Genomic DNA, 21879 nt, shown 5'->3' on the forward strand with positions numbered 1-21879 from the left:
CACTTGGGTTGCCACCACTTTCTGGCTATTGTGAGTAATACTGCTATGAACATGTGTGTACAACTGTCTCTTCAAGACCTAATTGTTTCTGTTCATGTTCTTGTTTCTACTTGCATTTCATGCCATCATATGTTCTATATTTTTATGCCACCTTAACTCCTTTTATCTTATAAGGCAGGCGGTATATTTTAAGACAGCAGGCTTTATTTCCTGTTTTTTTCTCATTTACACCTACAATAGGTAGCAACAAGTGTCAACAGTGTAACAGACATTCACATCGAGGATCTGCCAACCCCAGAAAGCACAGTCCACGCCCAAGAACAAAGTCTGAGCACCACAGCCTCAAATGTGGCAACCAGTCACTCCACAGGTAAGAAAACCAGCCACCTCCACAGGGGCTGATCTACTTTTACATAATCGCTGCATTCCAAAGTCCACCAGCAAATATAATAATCAACAGGGGACATACTGGTCTGCAAGAATGACTTCTGAACCAAGTTTTATATGGTAGGTTCAGAATTCGATTTGAGTCGATACATTTGGTTTAGTGCGTTGCTGAACATATCTCTTTACCTGGAATAACTAGTGATAACACCTGCACAGGGTGAGTTAAGTAACTACTGAGGTTGCACGGCGGACCCCAAGCTGATAGAATGTGACGCGAAGAACTTTGTGTTGACGCCCAAGGGCACGACACTCAGCCACCCTCTGTAAATCTTCATAGATTCTCTAGGAAGACTTACCACCTTACATTGAGTTCATGTCTGTATGCGTGGTGCAAGAATCTGTTCCCAACCCGTCTTGCCAGGATTTGGGTTGTACTTGTGGCTCACAGTTGGCACCTGCAGCCCCGTGACTGGAACACCTTGGAGAAAAATGGAGGAGTTTTCTGAGTCTTTGCTATTATTCTATTTAGACCGTCACTGATGAGGAGGAGGAAAAATGATTGTCCATTTAAGAAATAGAAAGAGATCACTTCCTATTTCTAGAGATTTCTTGAGAAATTCAGTGGTTTGGGGTTTTAAAAAAATGCCTTATTTTATAGTGGATAAGGGTGGGAGAGAAAATGAATGAATCCTGTGAAAACCTCAGTGAGTGCTGGCTAACTTGAGAAATTTTACGTGAATCATTTAATCTAGATAGGTCTTACATAGAAAGATGACGTCTAAACCAGTGGTTTCCCAAACTAGTCGCAATTCAGAACACCTAGAAAGCTCTTCTTTACTGTCCCTTTTACATTTCCAGGATCAATCACCAATCTGGTTTTAAAAACTATGGTTCTTTTTAGGATTTAAAAAAATGCTTAATTTTTGTACCCCCATGTTTACAGCGGCATTATTCACAATAGCTAAAATATAGAAACAACTCAAGTGGCCATGGGTAGTTGGATAGATAAGCAAAATGTGGTGTATATGATAGTGTATTATTCAGCCTTGAAAAGGAAAATGCAGACACATAATACAACGTGGAGGAACCTTAAGGACATTATGCAAAGTGAAATAAACCAGTACAAAAAAAATACTGTATGTCTCTACTTATATGAGACCCCTTGAGTAGTCAAATTCATGGAGACATAAAGTAGAGTGGTGGTTGCCAGGGGCTGGGGGAAGAGGAGAATGAGGAGCTACTGTTTAGTGGGTAGAGTTCCAGTTTTGCCAGATGAAAGGGGTTCAGGAGGTAGATGGTGACGATGATTGCACAACGTATGAATATACTTAATACCACTGAACTGTACATTTAAAAATGGTTAATTTAGTACATTTTATGCTGTATGTGTTATACCACAGTGTGTGGGGAAGGGGGGAAAAGCCTTATAAAGGGCTTTGAGATAAAACCTGAAACTCACTCCAAGCTGTTAAAGAAATGATTAACATTTAAACACTAGAGAAAGCCAAGTAGAGCTAAGCAAAGAAAGGATAATCAATATAAACGATCATTGGAAAACATTTCAAAATTTTGGAGAACTGCTTATCTGTAATATGGGTTGACAGCTATATATTAGCAGCAGAAAATTGTGCCGTCCATGTTGAATATTCTATCATACTTCATACCCCTCTTCTATTCCTTTAAAAAAAAATTCTCAGTTGCCTGGGAAAGAACTCATGTTACTGTTTCTTCCTGTCCCCTGCCCCACCCTGTCACAAAATTGCCCCTCCCTGTCACAAAAAATTGTGACTTAGGGCACATTCCTACTTAATACATCATTATCCCAAGGCATTTTCACAAGTGAGCCAAAATGTCATTATAAGCATGCAGTTTTGAAGGGGTAATTTTATTAGGGCAGCAGATGTTCAGTTTTGCTGCGAAACACCCGCATAGGATGATGTGCACACGTGTGATGCATGCTCATGATCACAGTCAGTGCCATTGGGAGGGAGATGGGAAAGATGGCACTAATAAGCTCTAATTTAATAACAACAAATCGTCCACAAACTTTAGTAATATATTTTTTAACCAGTGGTGTCTTTGATAATGGTACATTAAGAGCTGGGAATCAGCAGCCACATGGTAGGCAAATGACAAGCAGATGATTGACTTATCTCTCCAGGCAGTTGACTTCTAGCAGTGACATTTGGGGAGTTGATTTGATGCCGTCTTTGTTCTGGGAAAGCTCAAACCCAGCCGTGTTCTATATAGTGGGGGTAGCACAGTCAGCACAAGCTCTTACGTACTCTACACCCATGGGCTCAGCTTGTGCAGGGAGTGCCGGCTTCTGGGACCTGTACCCTGGGAGCATCTTGAAGGAGGCACCTTGTGCTGAGGAGAGCCTTGGTACAAAAGGGATGGTTTTCAAACCCAACCATTAGAAAAAGTAGGCATCTTTTACATGATAGTTGGCTAGTTTTACCACTGATTAGGGAAGCTTCTGGATATCTGGGGTATTTTGCAAGCTGCGAACTAAGATTTTAGGGCAGGGCCTGATTGATGATTAACTTCTCCAATTTCTTTTTTTTTTTTTGAGACGGAGTCTCGCTCTGCCGCCCAGGCTGGAGTGCAGTGGCCGGATCTCAGCTCACTGCAAGCTCCGCCTCCCGGGTTCACACCATTCTCCTGCCTCAGCCTCCCGAGTAGTTGGGACTACAGGCGCCCGCCATCGCACCCGGCTAGTTTTTTTTTTTGTATTTTTTAGTAGAGACGGGGTTTCACCGTGTTAGCCAGGATGGTCTCGATCTCCTGACCTCGTGATCCGCCCGTCTCGGCCTCCCAAAGTGCTGGGATTACAGGCTTGAGCCACCGCGCCCGGCCTCCAATTTCTTATAAAATCAAGGTATCTTGACTTTTTCTCCATCTGCAAACTAGTCAATAGCCACCTCCCAGAGGAGTAAAGGACTCGTTATATAAAGAGGTCAAGAAGAAAAATGAAACGTTTTTATTTTTAAATAAGTTATTGCATAAAATTATTCAAAATAAACTCACAATGACAATTATTCACATTGTAACTATTAGACTAGGTTTGACTGCAGATAGAAACCCTAAAATAACAGTGGCACAAACACAAAGGGTGTATTCGCTCATGAAACTTAGCTGGGCCTGTTGTTGCCTTGTAAAAATCTGGATTTTGCTACCAAAGCAGCAGCAGGAAATAGATATTGAGACTAATCAGTCTTGGTCACATCTTCCCAAACTAGAGTATTATCTCACAATGAGTAATACCTCTTCACAGTCTGTCCCTTCTCTGTGATCTTGACATTGGACTAAGAATCCACAGCTCTGAATTCTTCTGCTACCTTAACCTCTGATACTTCTTGATCATTTATTTAAGATCTGTGTGGCTCTGCTTTCTAAATTAGATGAGACAAAATTAATACATGGAAAAGTGCTATGAACCCATTGGTGTGAATAAGGGTTCATAAATTAGATAATAATAGTTACAACGTGTCGCATCGGGGCTTGCTTAAAAATCCCCTGATCCAATTTATTTAAGAAACCATCCTGTTGGTTTATGTTCTGCTACTTTCCACTTGGGTAAGTTCACCTTTTGCCAATTGTTAAATTATAGTTATTAAGCCCTAATAATTCTACATTATTATATCTTTCTCTTTCCAGACAAAGTGGATGGAGACACACAGACAGCAATTGAGAAAGGTAGGCTAGATTTTGGCATCAAAATACTCCTACTGGAGCTTTTAAAAAATTTCTTTGAAGCTAATTGTTGAGACGAATTGCATTCTTTTCTGGATTGCAGTCAATGCGAGCAGAATAGAAAACCTTCGAGAACAGATTCCAAGCTTTTTTTTTAAGAGAGAAAAGGGAATTCCTTGTATTTGAAAATAAGCAAACCCCAGATGAGTCTATTCCCTTAATGTCAGAGATGGGGAATGGTATCATATCACAGTTTGTCGTTACTAAGGATGAAAATAGGGGCTAGCTTAATAGCCATACGTAAACACTACCCAAAAATGAACACTTAAGCCAATGTGAGTGTTATGTTGATAGATCCTCAGACCCAGAAATCTTCCCATTCGTAAAATAGGATTAGGCTAGCCCAGATTTTCTACGTTTGGAAGAAATGCTCTGTGCTTAAACAACATAGATCATTATTTGCTATGTACAGTAGGGCAGTGGCTTTGTTTATATATTACATATTTTATCACCGATGTGTTTTTTATCTGGGGCTCATGCTTTTTTTCTCTCATTCAGATGGTTTGGCGACAGTGACCCTAGTTGGAATCATCGTCGGGGTCTTACTAGCCATTGGCTTCATTGGTGGGATCATCGTTGTGGTTATGCGAAAAATGTCGGGAAGGTACTCGTAAGTAAATAACTTATACCCATGTGATAGGTAAATGAAGGCTATCATGTCTAGAACTCAAATCTTTGGACAGATAGAAATCTGTAATGTAAGCTGGGTGTGGTGGCTCATGCCTGTAGTCTCAGCTGCTGGGATCACCTGTAGATCAGCCTGGGCAACGCAGTAAAACCCTGTCTCAAAAAAATAATCTGTGGTATAATGGTCCTGTTCCAAAGTTCCTTACTTGGGGCTTTGAGTGCAGTGGCTTACACTTGGAATCCCGGGGCTTTGAGAGGCTGAGGCAGGAGGTTCAGTTGTGCCCAGGAGTTGGAGGCTGCAGTGAGTTATTATGCCACTGCACTCCAGCCTGGGTGACAGAGCAAGACTCTGTCTCTTAAAAATGAGAAAAAGCCCCTTAATCTTGAGAAAGGCTACATCTGAAGTTTCCTCAGAAGAACAAATGTCTTATAAATTTCCAAAAGAAGAGAGTGAGAGCCAGAGAGGGCTCGTAAGCTCACTTCTGCTGAGATCTGACCACGTCTGATCTCTTGTCTTAATTTTCCAACTAACTGAACTTGGAAGAAAATCCAAACCAAGTTTTAACCTGATGCCTAATCAGCCTGCCTCCAGCCATCAGAGATAGGTGGCTTCTAGAAAACCACCTGTCACAGAATTAGCAGCCCATTCTGATGAGGAGTTCCACTGAAGGAGGGGGTCTTTTTCATTGAGATCTCCTGCTCTTGCCCTGCATGCACCCACACACGTGGTCATGGACTCCTAGCTTTGACTATTGATGAAGGGAAGGAGTTTTTTCTCCTTATTAAACTTCCTTAAGAATTCAGAATATCTACACTCATGGCCAGAGGAAACCTTTTTCTTTTTCTTTCTTTTCTTTTCTTTTCTTTTTTTTTTTTTGGAGACAGTCTTGCTCTGTCACCAGGCTGGATGGCTCACTGCAACCTCTGCCTCCTGGGCTCAAGCGATTCCCCTGCCTCAGCCTCTCAAGTAGCTGGGACTACAGGCATGCACCACCACACCTGGCTAATTTTTTGTATTTTTTAGTAAGAGACAGGATTTCACCATGTTGGCCAGGATGGTCTCGATCTCCTGACCTCATGAGCCACCCGCCTCAGCCTCCCAAAGTGCTGGGATGACAGGTGTGAGCCACCGCACCTGGCCAAAAACGTTTTTCTTATATGTGTTGGGGGATGATATATGATGGAGGGGAGGGGAGAGGACAAGTGATAACACACCTGGAGGGTTGAGGGATACCGGTGACAACACAGCTGTGGACTCAGCATGTTTGGAAAAGCCAGGGAGTCTGACCCTGCTGTGTGAGGATGAAGGGATGGAGGAGGAATGTCAGGAACAAGAGATCACCAGGTGTCAGAACTGGGAGGATTTAGAGCAAAGGACGGTAGGAACAAGGGCTCGCGGGGTTACTAGTCACAATGCCAGTAAGAGACACAACTGTCACCTTTCTCTATTCTCACAGGCCCTAAGGAGCTGAAGGGTTACGCCCTGCTGCCAACATGCTTAAAAGAGACCGTTTCTGACTCTGCGCCCTGTCCCTGAGCTCGTGGGAGAAGATGACCCGTGGAACACTTGCCCGGCCCACTTGGAATCCACGGTGACCTCTCCGCTTGCCAAAGTAACTGAAGGAAAGACTGTTCACCAGACTTGGCTCCTCTAAACATTTGCCTTTCAAACATGTTTTTGAATATACATTCTCTAAAAGATGATTTGAAAGACAAAATTCGTAGAAAATGGAGCAAAACTGTATAAGCTGATTTGTAACTAAGACTGGACCGTTGGATCGATGTTAGATGCTGTAACCATGTGTCTCCGTCTGACCGTTCTTGTTATTGTTAAAATGCAGAGGAATCTGGAAATATTTATATCCACGGAGTCCTTGGATCCAGTGCCACGTCAGTAAATAGCACCAGCGTTTTGCAATTGCTGATCTGCTGACATGTACCACACATTCTGGTCTAGTTTGTTCTATCTTTTAAAGCCTGATCTGGTGTGAATAATCAAGTAGAAAATCTAAACTTGGATAACACGTGATGAGCAACTGCCTTTAGCTGGTCCAGATTAATCATTTCAAAGACATCCATTTTTGATCACAAGCAGGAAGTCTATAGTCTCAAAGGCACTTTGTATCTCCCGAGTAGGCCACCAGGCAGCCCCTAGAGTTGCTTTACCCAAATCCTTCTCCAGCCATGACTTGGTGACTCCAAGCTTGCTCCCACCTGCCCCCTCCACTTCCCTCAGATGATGGGGAGCCAGGGCTAAGGGGGCAGCCTTCTCTCTTCCCAATGATGCATATCCTTCGGATTGGCTGCTTTGTTCTGGAATATGGATATCTCAGCCTGGATGCCGAGGAAGCTGCCGGATGCCTCATGGTGCTAGTGGCTCAAGTGTTTTTGAAACTAAGAGCCACGTTGGCCCCCGTGCAGAAAGAAATCCTATGTGAGCCTCTCGTATGAGAAACAAAATCTGCCAGTTTTATAACAACATTACTTTCTGCCTCTGAGGAAAGACACAGGGAACAAAAATCATTTTGTACAATCTTAATTTTAAAAGCAGCTGGACTTAAATACCTGGTTTAAAAATAGAAGATATCCCCGGGCCTCATGACATACCACAAATATCTGTGGGGTCCTATTGAAAAAAACGAAATAAAGGAGCCCAAGGGGTCATTCTGTCTCAGCACCATCCAGCCCGGCACTTCTCTTCCCATATATCCGTTGGATTTTTTTTGTTTTTTCTAAACAAAGTTTTTATACTGAGCAGATGTTCTGCCGTGATTGCGGTTGTGCAATTCTGGTATCCTCTAAATTTGTAAGCATTCGTAAAACAGGAAAAAGTAAACTATCAGTCAGAAGCACAGCCCATTCCTCCCATTTTTTGCAATAACGTGTGGATGTTATTTTAAACAGTGTGTCTATGTGTTCCCAAATCCAGCTGGCCCCACCGGCTCAGATTCCACATATATATATATCTATTTTTTGAAACGTAGTCTGCAACCTCCGCCTCCCGGCAATTGTACGTGTGTCAGGGCATCAAAAAGCAATTCTCCTGCCTCAGCCTCCCAAGTAGCTGGGACTAGAGTTGCCCGCCACCACACGCGGCTAATTTTTGTATTTTTAGTAGAGACGGGGTTTCACCGTGTTGGCGAGGATGGTCTCGATCTCTTGACCTCGTGATCTGCCTGCTTCAGCCTCCCGAAGTGTTGGGATTACAGGTGTGAGCCACTGTGCCCTTCCTCAGATCCCGTATTTGAACATCAGCTGTTTGAGAGAAGGGGGATGCGAAGAGCTGGATGAGTTTAAATAACTTTCACTTTCGTTGTTCAGATTCCTGAACAGGAGTTGGGATAATGGCCATCTTCTCTTTCCTATCCTTTCTTCCCCCTTCACTGTGAAAAATAACAGTCCACCCCAAGTCATACACTGGACCCAGTGCCTGCGGGGACAGGACTGTGGGTTTCTTGGTCACACCTGTGTTGGTGCTCAATGCAGTGTAGACATGTTTTCAAATAAAACAGATGATTGTGTACAACAATGAGTCAGACCTTTGTTGGAAAACAGACAAGTCTGGGCCACACTTGGGAACATCTCCAGATAAGATTACAACTTAGGTAAACGCCTGCCTGTTGCCTTGCTTGAGAGTGGATTATAGATGGCCAGAGGAAAGAATTCCACAGGAAGAAAACACACCTACACCTTTCAGCTAGGTCTGCCAAAGTAGGTCAAGCAGAAGCATGGGCAGGGGAGACACATGGCACCTGCGGGCTTTCGCCCTCTCTGGTCCCAAAGGGTTAATGAGGTTTTGCCTGATTTTTTTTTTTTTTTTTTTTTTTTTGAGACGGAGTCTCTCTGTTTCCCAGGCTGGAGTGCAGTGGTGCGATCTCGGCTTACTGCAACCTCTGCCTCCTGAGTAGCTGGGACTATCCACCATGCCCACCTAATTTTTGTATTTTTAATAGAGATGGGGTCTCACCACATTGGCCAGGATGGTCTTGATCTCCCTGCCTCGGCCCTCCCAAAGTGCTGGGACTAGAGATGCGAGCCACTGAGCCTGGCCGCCTGATTCTTAATTTCTCAGCACTGGAGAGTAAAAGCAGGTGAGGGAGCAATTTCATTTTGCCACTGCTAGTCCTCCCTAGACACCTGACCTCAGGAGAGGTGAATCCCTGTTGCTGTGGGACGCCCCACAGTTCCTTGCTCACCCTGACCCTGGCTGGAGATTGCTGTGGCCAGCTCCTGCGTGGATGCTGCAGATCTGCTCCTCCTGACCCCACCTCACCACTCCATTTGGATTTCATCCTTCTGATGTGTGTCCCCTCCCTGCCAACTCCATCCCCACTTGTAAGGGTCAGGTGCTAGGAGCAGGAGAGCAGTTAGCCCCATGACTTCCTCAAAATAAATATTCACTTTTGTTAAATCAGGATTGTTGAATTTGTCCGTTGTCAGCAATCCTGGGTGCCCATTTGAGTTCCAAACGAGGAACCATATTGTATGTCTGTAGTCCCAGCTATTCAGTAGGCTGAGGTGGGAGGATCATTTGAGCCCAGGAGTACAAGGCCAGCCTGGACAACAAAGTGAGAGCTCCATCTCTTAAAAAACGGACCAGAGTTCTAGTCCCGTTCTGCTCCTCTACACCTGTAACCCTTCGGGGAAGTCATTTAACTTCTTTGGGCTGCAGTTTCTAATAAGAACTTTCATGAGATTGTCAGAAAGCATCCCTTTTCTAGCAGAAAACTAACCATGTCTACCTAGTTCAACAGATTGAAAGAGAATGGACCCTCAACTATGTTACATGTAAATTTACATTCCATTACATGCCACCCCCAGGAGACGACTAGAAACTGGTGGAGGTGCCAAGGCCCTGGATGTTTAGGGAAACAACTCTTATCAGAGGTATCTGGGAGCAGGGGGTGCTGAAGCTAACTCTTTGCATGGTATAAAGGCCTTGTTTTTAACCCTTATTTTTTCCTCTCAACCTGGTAAAACCAGTTGAAAAAGCAGAGCTTAGTTCTGCTTCATGTGCCACCTTCAAGGCTCAGCATTCATGAACAGAAAAGAGCAAGGAACTATTCATCCCTTGCTGTCTCTATTTTTATTTTTTTATATTTTTTATTTTTTGAGATGGAGTCTCACTCTGTCTCCCAGGCTGGAGTGCAGTGGCGCAATCTCAGCTCACTGCAAGCTCCGTCTCCCGGGCTCACACCATTCTCCTGCCTCAGCCTCCCGAGTAGCTGGGACTACAGGCGCCCGCCACCATGCCCGGCTAATTTTTTGTATTTTTCGTAGAGACGGGGTTTCACCGTGTTAGCCAGGATGGTCTCGATCTCCTGACCTCGTGATGCGCCCGCCTCGGCCTCCCAAAGTGCTGGGATTACAGACATGAGTCATTGCACCCGGCCTCTATTTTTATGTTAATTCAGATTTATTTAATATTCAGGGCATGGGGCAGTTTGTGACATGCTTCGATTGAGGAATGATGCATGTTTTGATTTTAAAACTTGCGCCAATTAAAAGTCCATTGAAAGTGGAAAAAATTCTCCCCAAACTAGCTGCATATTAACACAAACACTAAAAATAGAATCATCCCCTTGTGTGCACTGGAGGACTCGTTACCTGAAACTTTGCCTTTCTCTTTGCTCTTCCTGAAGCTTAAAATTGGGTTAGAACATATAGTAGATCCTGAATTTTTCAACTCAGTAAACATAAATGATGTAAGTGTGGTTATTGGTCAACAATGCAGAATGAGTCTCAGACCATACCCACTGGCGTGAATGGGAGTTTTTTTTTTTTTGGCCCAGGGGTCCAGCATACAGGTATGTACCTGGTATAGGCAAAGCCAGCTTGAAAGCACTGAACACTATTCCTCAGCAGTTTTTCTTACTCTGAGATTATTTTATCAGACGCTGACTCAAAGCACGGCATGTTCTATTTCTGCATCCAAGGGCTCCGGGCCATAGTACAGACAGTCCTATGCGTGGTTCTGAGACCTTGCTCCTCCTCCCATTTTTTCTTTCCTACCTCCTTCTCTACTGCTGCCTCTGCCTTTCCACTGATGCAGATCTTTGAGAAAATAATCACGTGCCGGTCACATACCAGGGCGATCAGCAAATGTTTCTGAAGTGATGGCTTCTCTCTGGGTGCTGCTGAAGTAGTCAAAGAAATCGTCTGAAATATGTGCTTGAATAAAAGCACTTACGGTCCTCCGCATGTAACCTCAGGAAGGTGTGCAAGTGTCCTGACCATAGCAGGAGGTGGACCCCTTCCTCTTGCTCCCGTTCCCACCCTGCCACGGAGCATCTGTAGGTGAGGCTGGATCTGCTGATGGCGCAGGGCTCACTGGGCAGGGGGTACATAATGTGGGTGCTTGTCCAGCAAGATCCAGAAACAAACGACACTCCCTTGGGTATAACTGCTGAAGGACTCTCATGGGACAGGAGTAATCTGCTCATTCATTTATTTATTCATTCAGACATTTATGTTCGGGCCTGTCCCAGGTGCTGGGAATCCTGTGAATGAAACCAACAAAAATTCCTGCCCACATGGAGCTTACATTCTAATGCTGGAGACTACAAAAAATAAGTAAATCATAGAGTGTGAAAACGGGAGACAATGGAGAAAAACACAGCAAGGAGAGGAAGTTCAAGTTTGGAGGAGCTGCAGCTTGGCGTCTGGGGTGGGAGAAGGCCTCTCCGAGAGTTAAGCCATGTTCCTGAAGTGGCGGAGTGAGGAGTGATCCTGATGGGTACCTGAGGGAAAAGTATTTTTGGCAAAAGGCATAGCAAAGGCCTGAGGCAGGAGTACCCTTGGCATGTTTTAGGGAATGCAGGGAAGCTCAGAAGGCTGGAGCAGTCAGCGCAGGGGACCATGGTAGGAGATGATGTCACAGAGGTGGAGCACCCTTGGAAATGGGGAGCCATGGGAAGCTTTTGAGCAGAGGAGTGACGTGATCTGACTTATATTAAAAAAAAAAAAATCCTCATCTCTTTGGGAACTGGCCAGTGTGAGAATCCAAGCAAGAGATGATGGCAGTTCAGACCAGGATGATAGCAGTGGACATGGTGTAAAGTGGTCTGGTTCTAGTGATAATTTGAATGAAGTCAACAGAATTATCTGATAGATTGGATGTGGGATATGAGAGAAATGGGAGGGTCAAGATGACGCCAAGGATTTTGACTTAGGCAACTGGGATAATGGAGTTGCTATCGGTTAATAGGGCAAGGCTGTGGATGCTGCAGGCTTGAGAGAGCAGAGCTGGAGTTCTGTGTTGAATATGCGGAATTTGAGCTGTGTACAGATATCCAGCTAGGGGTATGAAGCAGGCAGTTGGGCACATGAGTCTAGAGCTTAAATGAGGGATGACTGGAGACATAATTTGGGAGTTACTAGAACCTAACAACCATGATGCTGATGATGAGCTCACCATGGGCATGAGTATAAATAGAAAAAGGCAAGCCCAAGAACTGAGCTCTGGTGTACCTCAAGGTTAAGAGTCAGGGATATGCAGAGAGATCACCGGAGTCGTCCACCACGGATTGGATGAGATACATTTCAGGATTAGCCATTCCTGTTCTCTTCTGTACCATCTAACAGTCTTCTGATTAATAATCCAGCTCCCCAAGTAGCTTAATACTGGAACAAGGGTGCCCTGGGCAATGGGCACAAATATTCCCACCATTGGAAAAGAATATTATTAGTTGAAAATTACTAACTTGGCATTTGGGGTTATAATCAGTTTCTTATGAGTTGATTGGCATGAGTTAGGTCCTAGGACCTGCTCAATCCTGGATACTGTTACACAATTAGGATTTTAAAACTATAAATCTGCAGGCCAGAATGATGACCATATCAAAATACTCCTGCATGTTGGGCGCCCAACTCTTCCCTAGACAACACTTCTATTGTCAAGTCCCAACTATAATGGTTCCTACGTGACCTCTCAGTTTAGCATCTATCTGCAGCCCTGAATTACTCTGATCAAGCTTCCAAATGACCTTCTGTGTGTCAATTCCAGGCCCTCTTCTTGGTCTTGTCTTCATTCATCCTTTGCAGCCATCGGCCCTGTTTTTGGTTCCCTTCTTTTTTTTTTTTTTTTTTTTTTTTTTGAGACGGAGTCTCGCTTTGTCGCCCAGGTTGGAGTACAGTGGCCGGATCTCAGCTCACTGCAAGCTCCGCCTCCCGGGTTTACGCCATTCTCCTGCCTCAGCCTCCCGAGTAGCTGGTACTACAGGTGCCCACCACCTCGCCCGGCTAGTTTTTTGTATTTTTTAGTAGAGAGGGGGTTTCACCGTGTTAGCCAGGATGATCTCGATCTCCTGACCTCGTGATCCGCCCGTCTCGGCCTCCCAAAGTGCTGGGATTACAGGCTTGAGCCACCGCGCCGGGCCTGGTTCCCTTCTTGAAGTCATCTTCTCCCGCTTGGTTTGCATGACATACTCCCATAGTGGTTGCCCTTCCTGGTTCTCTGCAAGCTGCTCCACTGGCTCTTGTCTTCATCTCCCGCTTTGCTCACAGGCATGCTTCAGGCTTACTTTTCGCTTCTCTGTGGTCTCTCCCTTGGGAAGCTCATCTACTCTCATAGCTTCAAATGGCATAAGCTCCAGAAGGGCAGGCATCTGTTTGGTTCTCGGCTACATCCTTAGCCCCTGCAGCAGTAACTGGCACATAACAGTGCCTCCCCCTTTACATGCGCACCACCAGCCTCCTAATTCAGATCCTCAAGCAAAATCTCATCACAATTACAAACTCAAATGCCCACATCCCCTCCTCCAATCTGATCTGCATTCTACCAATGGGATCTTCCTAAAATGTGCTTTTTTTTTTTTTTTGCACATGCCGCCACATTCTAAAAATGCTCCAGTGATTTCCTACAACATAACTTAACAGTCAAAGACTTCTACGCTTTTTTTTTTTTTTTTTTTCCTTAAGATACAGGGTCTTGCTATGTTCCCCAGTCTGGATTTGATCAAACTCCTGGGCTCAAGCAATGCTCCCACCTCAGCGTCCTGAGCAGCTGTGACCGAAAGCCTGCACCACAGCACCCAGTGGCTTATACACTCCCATCCAAGTACCAGCCAGGTCTGACCCTGCTTAGCTTCACGAGGCGCATCCAGGGCGGTATGGCCGTAGACGCTGGCAGCTTCTGTACTTTATCATGGGACTGATACCACATTTGTACATCCAGTGTATTAGAGTGAAAAGAGCATGGTTCTAGACCCTGGCTGTTGCAGCTTTGGTTCCAGGCTGTCCTACTGCCAGTGTGGAGGAAATTGCTTAACGTTTTTACGTCATTACACTCTTGATTTAAAGGAACCAAGACTCAGAAGGAAAGCATCGTTATGCAATGCTGTGTGTTACATGTATACACGTGAAAACATGGGACACCAATCCTATGGGAACCCCAAAGCAGCTGCATAGCTCAGCCTTCAGGAACTGAGAGTTTTCTACACAGCACTGGATTCTGGATTGTCTTGACCCCTCTACCACTGTTCTGGACAGTTTTTCTGTGCCCCTGTGAGTCTATTCTCCACTTTTCCTGCCCTGACTCTGTGACCTGAGAGGCTGACTTGAATACACTACATCAACCAAGCTCTCTTGCTCTCAAGGTTCTGGCTGGGTTTGGCCAATGGAAGGCACCGAGAGGGGATCAAGGGCACTAGAAGAGACAGGCTGAAGTATTTATTCTTCCAGCTTCTTCTCTGCAAGGCCACATGCTGCCAGTCATTGTGTTTTTCTTTTTTCTTTTTTCAAGAAAGAAAAAAAAGTCATTGTGTTTTTCTTTTTTCGAGACGGAGTCTCGCTTTGTCGCCCAGGCTGGAGTGCAGTGGCGCGATCTCGGCTCACTGCAACCTCCACCTCCGGGTTCAGGCAATTCTCCTGCCTCAGCCTCCCGAGTAGCTGGGACTACAGGCATGTGCCACCATGCCCAGCTAATTTTTTGTAATTTTAGTAGACACGGGGTTTCGCCACGTTGGCCAGGTTGGTCTCGAACTCCTGGCTTCAAGTGATCCACCCACCTTGGCCTCCTGAAGGGCTGGGATTACAGGCCTGAGCCACCATGCCCGGTCCAGTCATTGTGCTTTTCTACCAAAAACCCCAGCTCCTGTTGGGTGGCCCTTTGCTCTTATCCTACGTCTCACCAGGTTCCAGAAACCTAGGGATGCTAAGGGCTTCTCACAGTCGCTAACCTTCAGGTGCTTCATTGTCCCTTTTTAGTTTCCTTAACTCTGTGTTGCCACTGGTAAAGAGTTCCTTCATCCAACTCTCTGCCATCACTCTTTTGAGGGTGGCATGTGTTTCCTGCCAGCACCTTGACTGATAAAACCACATGGGCAAGTGTTGGTGGCCAATATTAGGGTGACCTAGCCCCTCGTTTTTCTTCCCTTTGTGATTCCTGCCACTACCAACCAATGCATTTATTTTCTGCTCTGAGCATCTATTCTCTTCTTCCTGGTTTCTGCTTCTTGATAAAGTCCACTGACTCACCCCTTAAACTGCACCTGGTCTGGTAAGGTCCCACCCTGCTCCCATGATCTCTCTTTGTGTATTCTCTCAGCGTTAGCCCTGGCTAACAGCACACTGATTCACTCCACATTTCCAGGACTTCTGATGTCTAAGGAAATCGGGTTGGCCTGGCTAGTCACCACAGCCTCTGTTGGCCAGAGCTTCCTGTGCCAAGCCTCAGGTCACTGCTTACCGCAGATACCGACGCTGCCCCCGCAAGTCATTGTCCGTTCCTTGTTGACAGGTGGTAGTTATGGAAAGAAGAACGCCCAAGAAGGTGTGGAAAATAATACTCACATCACAAAGTTTTTATCAGTTTTAAAGTAAATAATGAACGTTTAATGCCTATATGAAAACACAGAGACTACTCTGTAATTAACACAATTATTCCAACAACCACTTCTTGCTTCCATTATTATAGTCAGTTACTCTTACATCATCCCTGTGAAGCAGACAGGGCAGAAATTATTTCCAATCTACAGATGAAGAAATTGAGGTTCAAATAGTTGCCTAAAACTACAGTTACCCAATGCCCGAAGTACAACCAGAATGCAGGTGTCTTGATTTTTTCTCCATCCCTCTTTTGTTTAGTCCACTTGTCTTTTTCTTTTCTTTCCTTTTCTTTTCTTTTTTTTGAGATGGAGTTTCACTCTTTTTGCCCAGGCTGGAGTGCAGTGGCACAATCTTGGCTTATTGCAACCTCTGCCTCCCAGGTTCAAGCGATTCTCCTGCCTCAGTCTCCTGAGTAGCTGGGATTACAGGTGTATGCCACCAGGCCTGGCTAATTTTGTATTTTTAGTAGAGATGGGGTTTCATCATGCTGGCCAGGCTGGTCTTGAACTTCTGACCTCAGGTGATCCGCCCGCCTCAGCCTCCCAAAGTGCTGGGATTACAGGTGTGAGCCACCACGCCCGGCCAATTTATTGTTTTTGTTTGTTTGTTTGTTCGTTTTTGAGATGGAGTCTCGCTCTGTGGCCAGCCTGTAGTGCAGTGGCGTGACCTCAGCCCACTGCAAGCTCCGCCTCCAAGGTTTATGCCATTCTCCTGCCTCAGCCTCCAGAGTAGCTGGGACTACAGGCGCCCACCACCACACCCGGCTAATTTTTTTGTATTTTTAGTAGAGACAGGGTTTCACCATGTTGGCCAGGATGGTCTCGATCTCCTGACCTAGTGCTCTGCCTGCCTCGGCCTCCCAAAGTGCTGGGATTATAGGCGTGAGCCACTGGGCCCGGCCAGGGAAGTTATTTTTTAAATTATAAAATATTTTAAACAGGCCAGGCATGGTGGCTCAAGCCTGTAATCCCAGCACTTTGGGAGGCCAAGACGGGCAGATCACGAGGTCAGGAGATCGAGACCATCCTGGCCTACACAGTGAAACGCCGTCTCTACTAAAAAAATACAAAAAAACTAGCTGGGCGTGGTGGTGGGCACCTGTAGTCCCAGCTACTCGGGAGGCTGAGGCAGGAGAATGGCGTAAACCCGGAAGGCGGAGCTTGCAGTGAGCGGAGATCTGGCCAGTGCACTCCAGCCTGGGCGACAGAGCGAGACTCCATCTCAAAAAAAAAAAAAAAATTTTAAACATATAGAAAATTACAGAGACTAATGAAAAAGCCTCCTATACCTCACCACCTGGCACTAGCAAATCTTAACATTTTCTTTTTTTTTTTTTTTTGAGACGGAGTCTCGGTCTGCCACCCAGGCTGGAGTGCAGTGGCCGGATCTCAGCTCACTGCAAGCTCCGCCTCCCGGGTTCACGCCATTCTCCTGCCTCAGCCTCCCGAGTAGCTGGGACTACAGGCGCCCGCCACCTCGCCCGGCTAGTTTTTTGTATTTTTTAGTAGAGACGGGGTTTCACCGTGCCAGCCAGGATGGTCTCGATCTCCTGACCTCGTGATCCGCCCGTCTCGGCCTCCCAAAGTGCTGGGATTACAGGCTTGAGCCACCGCGCCCGGCCGCAAATCTTAACATTTTCATATATTTTCCATATAATTTTGTTTTAGAGATAAAAACTTATTCATGTTGTCCCTCAGGGACCCTCCTGACATCAGTTCCTCTCTTCCCTCCTTCCCAGAGGGACCATTCTCCTGAACTGGATGCGTTTCGTATGGAACATGCACATTTTCTACTATTCTTATTTTGTATGTATATATTGATAATCATGAATGTGCATGTTTTCAACTTTTATATACACAAAATTATTCTCTGCAGCTTGCTTTCTCTATTCACAGTATTGTTTTAGATTTATCCTTATGGATGCAAAGAATTCTGATGCATCTGCCTGGCTGGTGTCATTTTTAAGTCACCATTTACTTATGTTTTTTCCAGTCAATGGATATTTACAAAGTTTCTAGATTTCTGAATTACAAACAATGTTGTGACAAAGGGGGTCATAATGAAAGAAGTTTTATTTTCCTAGGGAGCAGGATTTTGTCCCCTAGGAAAAATAAAAATAAAAATGAGTTAATTTTTTGGATATTTAAATATCCAGTTCAGGTAAAATGACTCATGCCTGTAATCGCAGCACTTTGGGAGGCTGAGGCAGGACGATCAATCGCTTGAGGCTCAGAAATGGAGGTTACAGTGAGCTGTGATCGCACCACTGCACTCCAGCCTGGGGGACAGAGTGAGGCCCTGTCTCTAATAAATAAATAAATAAATGAATAGTAAATATTCAGACATGACTATGAATTACCTGGCATTTTTCTTAGAAAAGTGATGCTCAGGCTGAGGCAGGCAAATTGTTTGAGCCTAGAAGTTTGAGACCAGCCTGGGCAACATAGCGAAACCCTGTCTCTACAAAGAGTTAACCAGGTGTGGTGGCTCGTGCGTGTAATTCCAGCTGCTTGCGAGACTGAGGCATGAGAATCTATTGAATCTAGGAAGCAGAGGTTTCAGTGAGCGAAGATTGCGCCACTGCACTTCAGCCTAGGCAACGAAGCAAAACCCTGTCTCAAAAAAAAAAAAAAAAAAAAAAAAGAAAGAAAGAAAAAGAAAAGTGACACTCATATAGAAAGGTGCTTTAAATTAATTGGATTTAAGTGGTCAATAACTTCACAATGATCCTTGTCTCTATCCATCTATTTTCCCTCAGATGACCACCTGATCTGGCTTTTTTCTATGTGAAAGCATGTGAATAAAATGTTTATTATTTCTTTTCAGAATGATAGAAATGTCTCATCTATATTCCATGAAAACATTTGTGGAGCTAGTTAATTATTTCTAATGGGAACATGACTTAGTGCAAAGTCAGCAGTTTTTATAGTATAAGGTGATTTTTTTTGTTGTTGTTAAATACAAGGTGATTTATCAGATGTTGGAAGAGATTTGCTTAATATGTAAAAGAAAAAGAACTTGAAGATGTGAAATTGGCCCTGAGAGAAATCCTTCTGGTCACCAGAGTCCAAAAAGATTTATGAGAAATATGTCAAAAATGGAGGGATTTCATAATAGGCACCTTCTCTGAAATGAAAAAGAATTGCTAGGCACACAAAATTAATTCAACATCTTTCTTTCCCCTTCCTCTCTCTTTTCTTTCTTTCTCCTTCCTTCCTTCCTTTCTTTCTTTTCTTTCTTTCTTTCTTTCTTTCTTTCTTTCTTTCTTTCTTTCTTTCTTTCTTTCTTTCTTTCTTTCTTTCTTTTCTTTCTTTCTTTCTTTCTTTCTTTCTTTCTTTCTTTCTTTCTTTCTTTCTCTTTCTTTCCTCTTTCTCTTTCTGTCTTTCTCTTTCTCTCTCTCTTTTTTTTTTTTTTTTTTTTGACAGTCTTGCTCTGTTTCCCAGGCTGGAGTGCAGTGTTGAGATCTCTGCTCACTGTAACCTCTGCCTCCCAGGTTCAAGCGATTCTTGTGCCTTAGCCTCCCAAATAGCTGGGATTACAGGCATGCACCACCATGCCTGGCTAATTTTTGTATTTTTAGTAGAGACAGGGTTTTGCCATGTTGACCAGGCTGGTCTCAAACTCCTGACCTCAAGGGATCCGCCTGCCTCTGCCTCCCAAAGTGCTGGGATTACAGGCATGAGTCACCATGCCCGGCCTTTTCTTTTTTCAAATAGGAAAGGAATATTCTTGATGTTGATTGGGAATTTCTCCACATAACATTTTATTCATTTTATTTTACTTACTTTTTATTGGTGAATGGTAGATGTACATAGTTTTTGCAGTACATTGAATACATCGATCTTTGAATACCTCATTGAATACATTCATATGATGTGTAAAGATCAAGTCAAGGTAACTAGGATATCCATCCCCTTGACACGTATCATTTGATCACCATCACTTTCAGAAAGTAACTGGAGCCAACCCCACTTGTAATGGGTTGAATGGTGGTGCCCAGAAAGACAGGTCCAAGTCCGTACCCCTGGTCCCTGGGAAGTTGACTTTATTTGAAAAAAGGGCCTTTACAAATGCAATTAAGTTAAGAATTTTGAGATGAGATCATCCTGGCTTAACTGGGTGGGCTCTAAGTCCAATAACAAGTGTTCTCATAAGAAGAAGAGACACAAACAGGAGAGGAGAAACACAGGGAGAAGGCCACACTAAGACAGAGGCAGAGACTGGAGTGATGCTGCCACAAGCCAAGGAACACCTGGCACCCCTAGAAGCTGGAGGAGGTCAGAAGCCCCCGCTAGAACCTTCAGAAGGAGATGGCTCTACTGACACCTTGATTTCAAACTCAATGCAAAAATGTGTTCCTGTTGTTTTAAGCCACCCAATTTGTGGTCATTTGTCACAGCTGCCCTAGGAAATGAATGTGGCTTCCAAGCAACCATCTGTGAGGGCAGCTTCCCACTACCCATCCAGCCCATCCCAGATGGAAAGCAGCACTGACCTTTGCACTCTGACCCGGCGCCATTCCCTTGATCCTTCCAAACAATGGATTGGCAGCCACCGTGCTTCCTTTGTGGCAGACAGATGTTACCAGACCCTTCCATACCGTCATTCCAATTTGTCACTCATGCTGGAGGAATCCATGGTGAAAGAAATGTGGCCGAGAACAATAGGCAGAGCCCACCCTTGCATGACGAGCGGAACACACAGGCAGACATGCTGCGTTAATTCCTCCACTCCATGATGACTAATCCTGAATAACTTCCTTACCCGACATTCACCTTCAGTGGCCAGAAACGCTTTAATGTATTAAATTCCAATATCCATTTAGTGAGCATTCAACAGATGTTCACTAAGTGTCTCCTCTAAGTTAGGCGCTATGCCGTAGATGTTAACATTGAGATGAAAGTACTCTAGGCCAGGCGCGGTGGCTCACGCCTGTAATCCCAACACTTTGGGAGGCCGAGGTGGGCAGTCACCTGAGGTCAGGAGTTCGAGATCAGCCTGGCTAACATGGTAAAACCCTGTCTCTACCAGAAATACAAAAATCAGGCAGGCAAGATGGTGGGCACCTGTAATCCCAGCTACTCGGGAGGCTGAGGCAGGAGAATCACTTGAACCCAGGAGGCAGAGGTTGTAGTGAGCTGAGATCATGCCCCTGCACTCTAGCCCTGGGCAACAGGGCGAGACTGCATCTCAAAAAAAAAAAAAAAAAAAAAAAAAAAAAAAAAAAAAAAAAGTACCGTAATAATCCATAAAGCATGCCAGTAAAAATATTCCTTTGGGTCTGTTGCTAAAGGAGAAATTGTTTGGTCTGGGAGTATTGTTCATTATGGAGCACGTTAGTGGGACTAACGTACATTATTGATGCTGTTTGCAGATTACACTTAGGCAGCCAACCACGCAGCAGCATAGTTTCAAAATCAAGGGCTTCTTTGCCACCTGCCCACCTCCCGTTTTTTTGCCCCTCTCCCCAGACTCCTAGTCTCTGCCCTATTCCCATGGAGTCTACCCTCAGCAGGCTGCCAACTGATCTCCTAAGAAGAAAAAACCATGCAGTAGAAGCAGTCAAGTGTGAGAAGACCTGATTTGCAGTTCACGTACAGAATATTACCTGTTTCTTTATCTGTAAAACAGACATAATAACACAGTCTGGTCTAGCTCAGAAGATTGCATCTGGAGCAAACAGATAGTGCTTGTAAATGTTTTGTGTATTATAAAGCAACACACAGCAGCAACATGAGCTACTGTTTGGCAACCATCACGTCCAGGCACCATGCATTCTCTACACACATTGCCTCTGATTCTTATAGCAATCCTGAAATGTGGGTATCATTTTTGTCCTTCTTCAGGTGAGGAAACCAAGAGTTGGAATGGTTGAATTACCAAGGCCACCCAACAGCAGGTAGAGGGGCTGGGCCTTCAACTATGCCACTGTGTCCCCAATATAAGGTATTATATCCGCAGAGGCTCACTCAGATGAAATACTACATCTAGTCTAGAGAAATAAATTGTTTTAAAAATCCAAGAATCAAAGGAATATCACCAATGGTGGAATTTCAGGCACTGGGACAGGTAGTAAAATATTTTTTTAAAAGAGGTCTTGCTGGACGCGGTGACTTATGCCTGTAATCCCAGCACTTTGGGAGGACGAGGCAGGTGGATCACGAGGTCAGGAGATCGAGACCATCCTGGCTAACATGGTGAAACCCCGTCTCTACTAAAAATACAAAAAATTAGCCGGGCATGGTGGCGGATGCCTGTAGTCCCAGCTACTCAGGAGGCTGA

The 21879-nt window shown here is 44.7% G+C and overlaps 2 protein-coding genes across 4 annotated transcripts in view; one reads left to right on the forward strand and one right to left on the reverse strand.

The window, feature by feature from the left end:
- The window catches only part of PDPN (podoplanin), a 36858-nt gene extending 28562 nt beyond the window's left edge, over positions 1-8296 (forward strand). For 2 of the 3 annotated variants that reach the window (XM_050789181.1, XM_050789198.1), the window contains exons 3-6: positions 241-370; positions 4048-4086; positions 4642-4753; positions 6228-8296. In XM_050789181.1, coding sequence (XP_050645138.1) covers positions 241-370; positions 4048-4086; positions 4642-4753; positions 6228-6234 — 288 coding nt within the window. In that variant the 3' untranslated portion in view covers positions 6235-8296. The remainder of the gene's footprint in view (positions 1-240; positions 371-4047; positions 4087-4641; positions 4754-6227) is intronic. The other variant, XM_050789192.1, reaches the window with a different exon arrangement.
- Positions 1-21879, reverse strand: part of DHRS3 (dehydrogenase/reductase 3) — a 1035619-nt gene that overhangs the window by 561072 nt on the left and 452668 nt on the right. The gene's annotated exons all lie outside the window — the stretch shown is intronic.

This window comes from Macaca thibetana, chromosome 1 (assembly GCF_024542745.1).
Source record: "Macaca thibetana thibetana isolate TM-01 chromosome 1, ASM2454274v1, whole genome shotgun sequence".
Lineage (NCBI taxonomy): Eukaryota > Metazoa > Chordata > Mammalia > Primates > Cercopithecidae > Macaca > Macaca thibetana.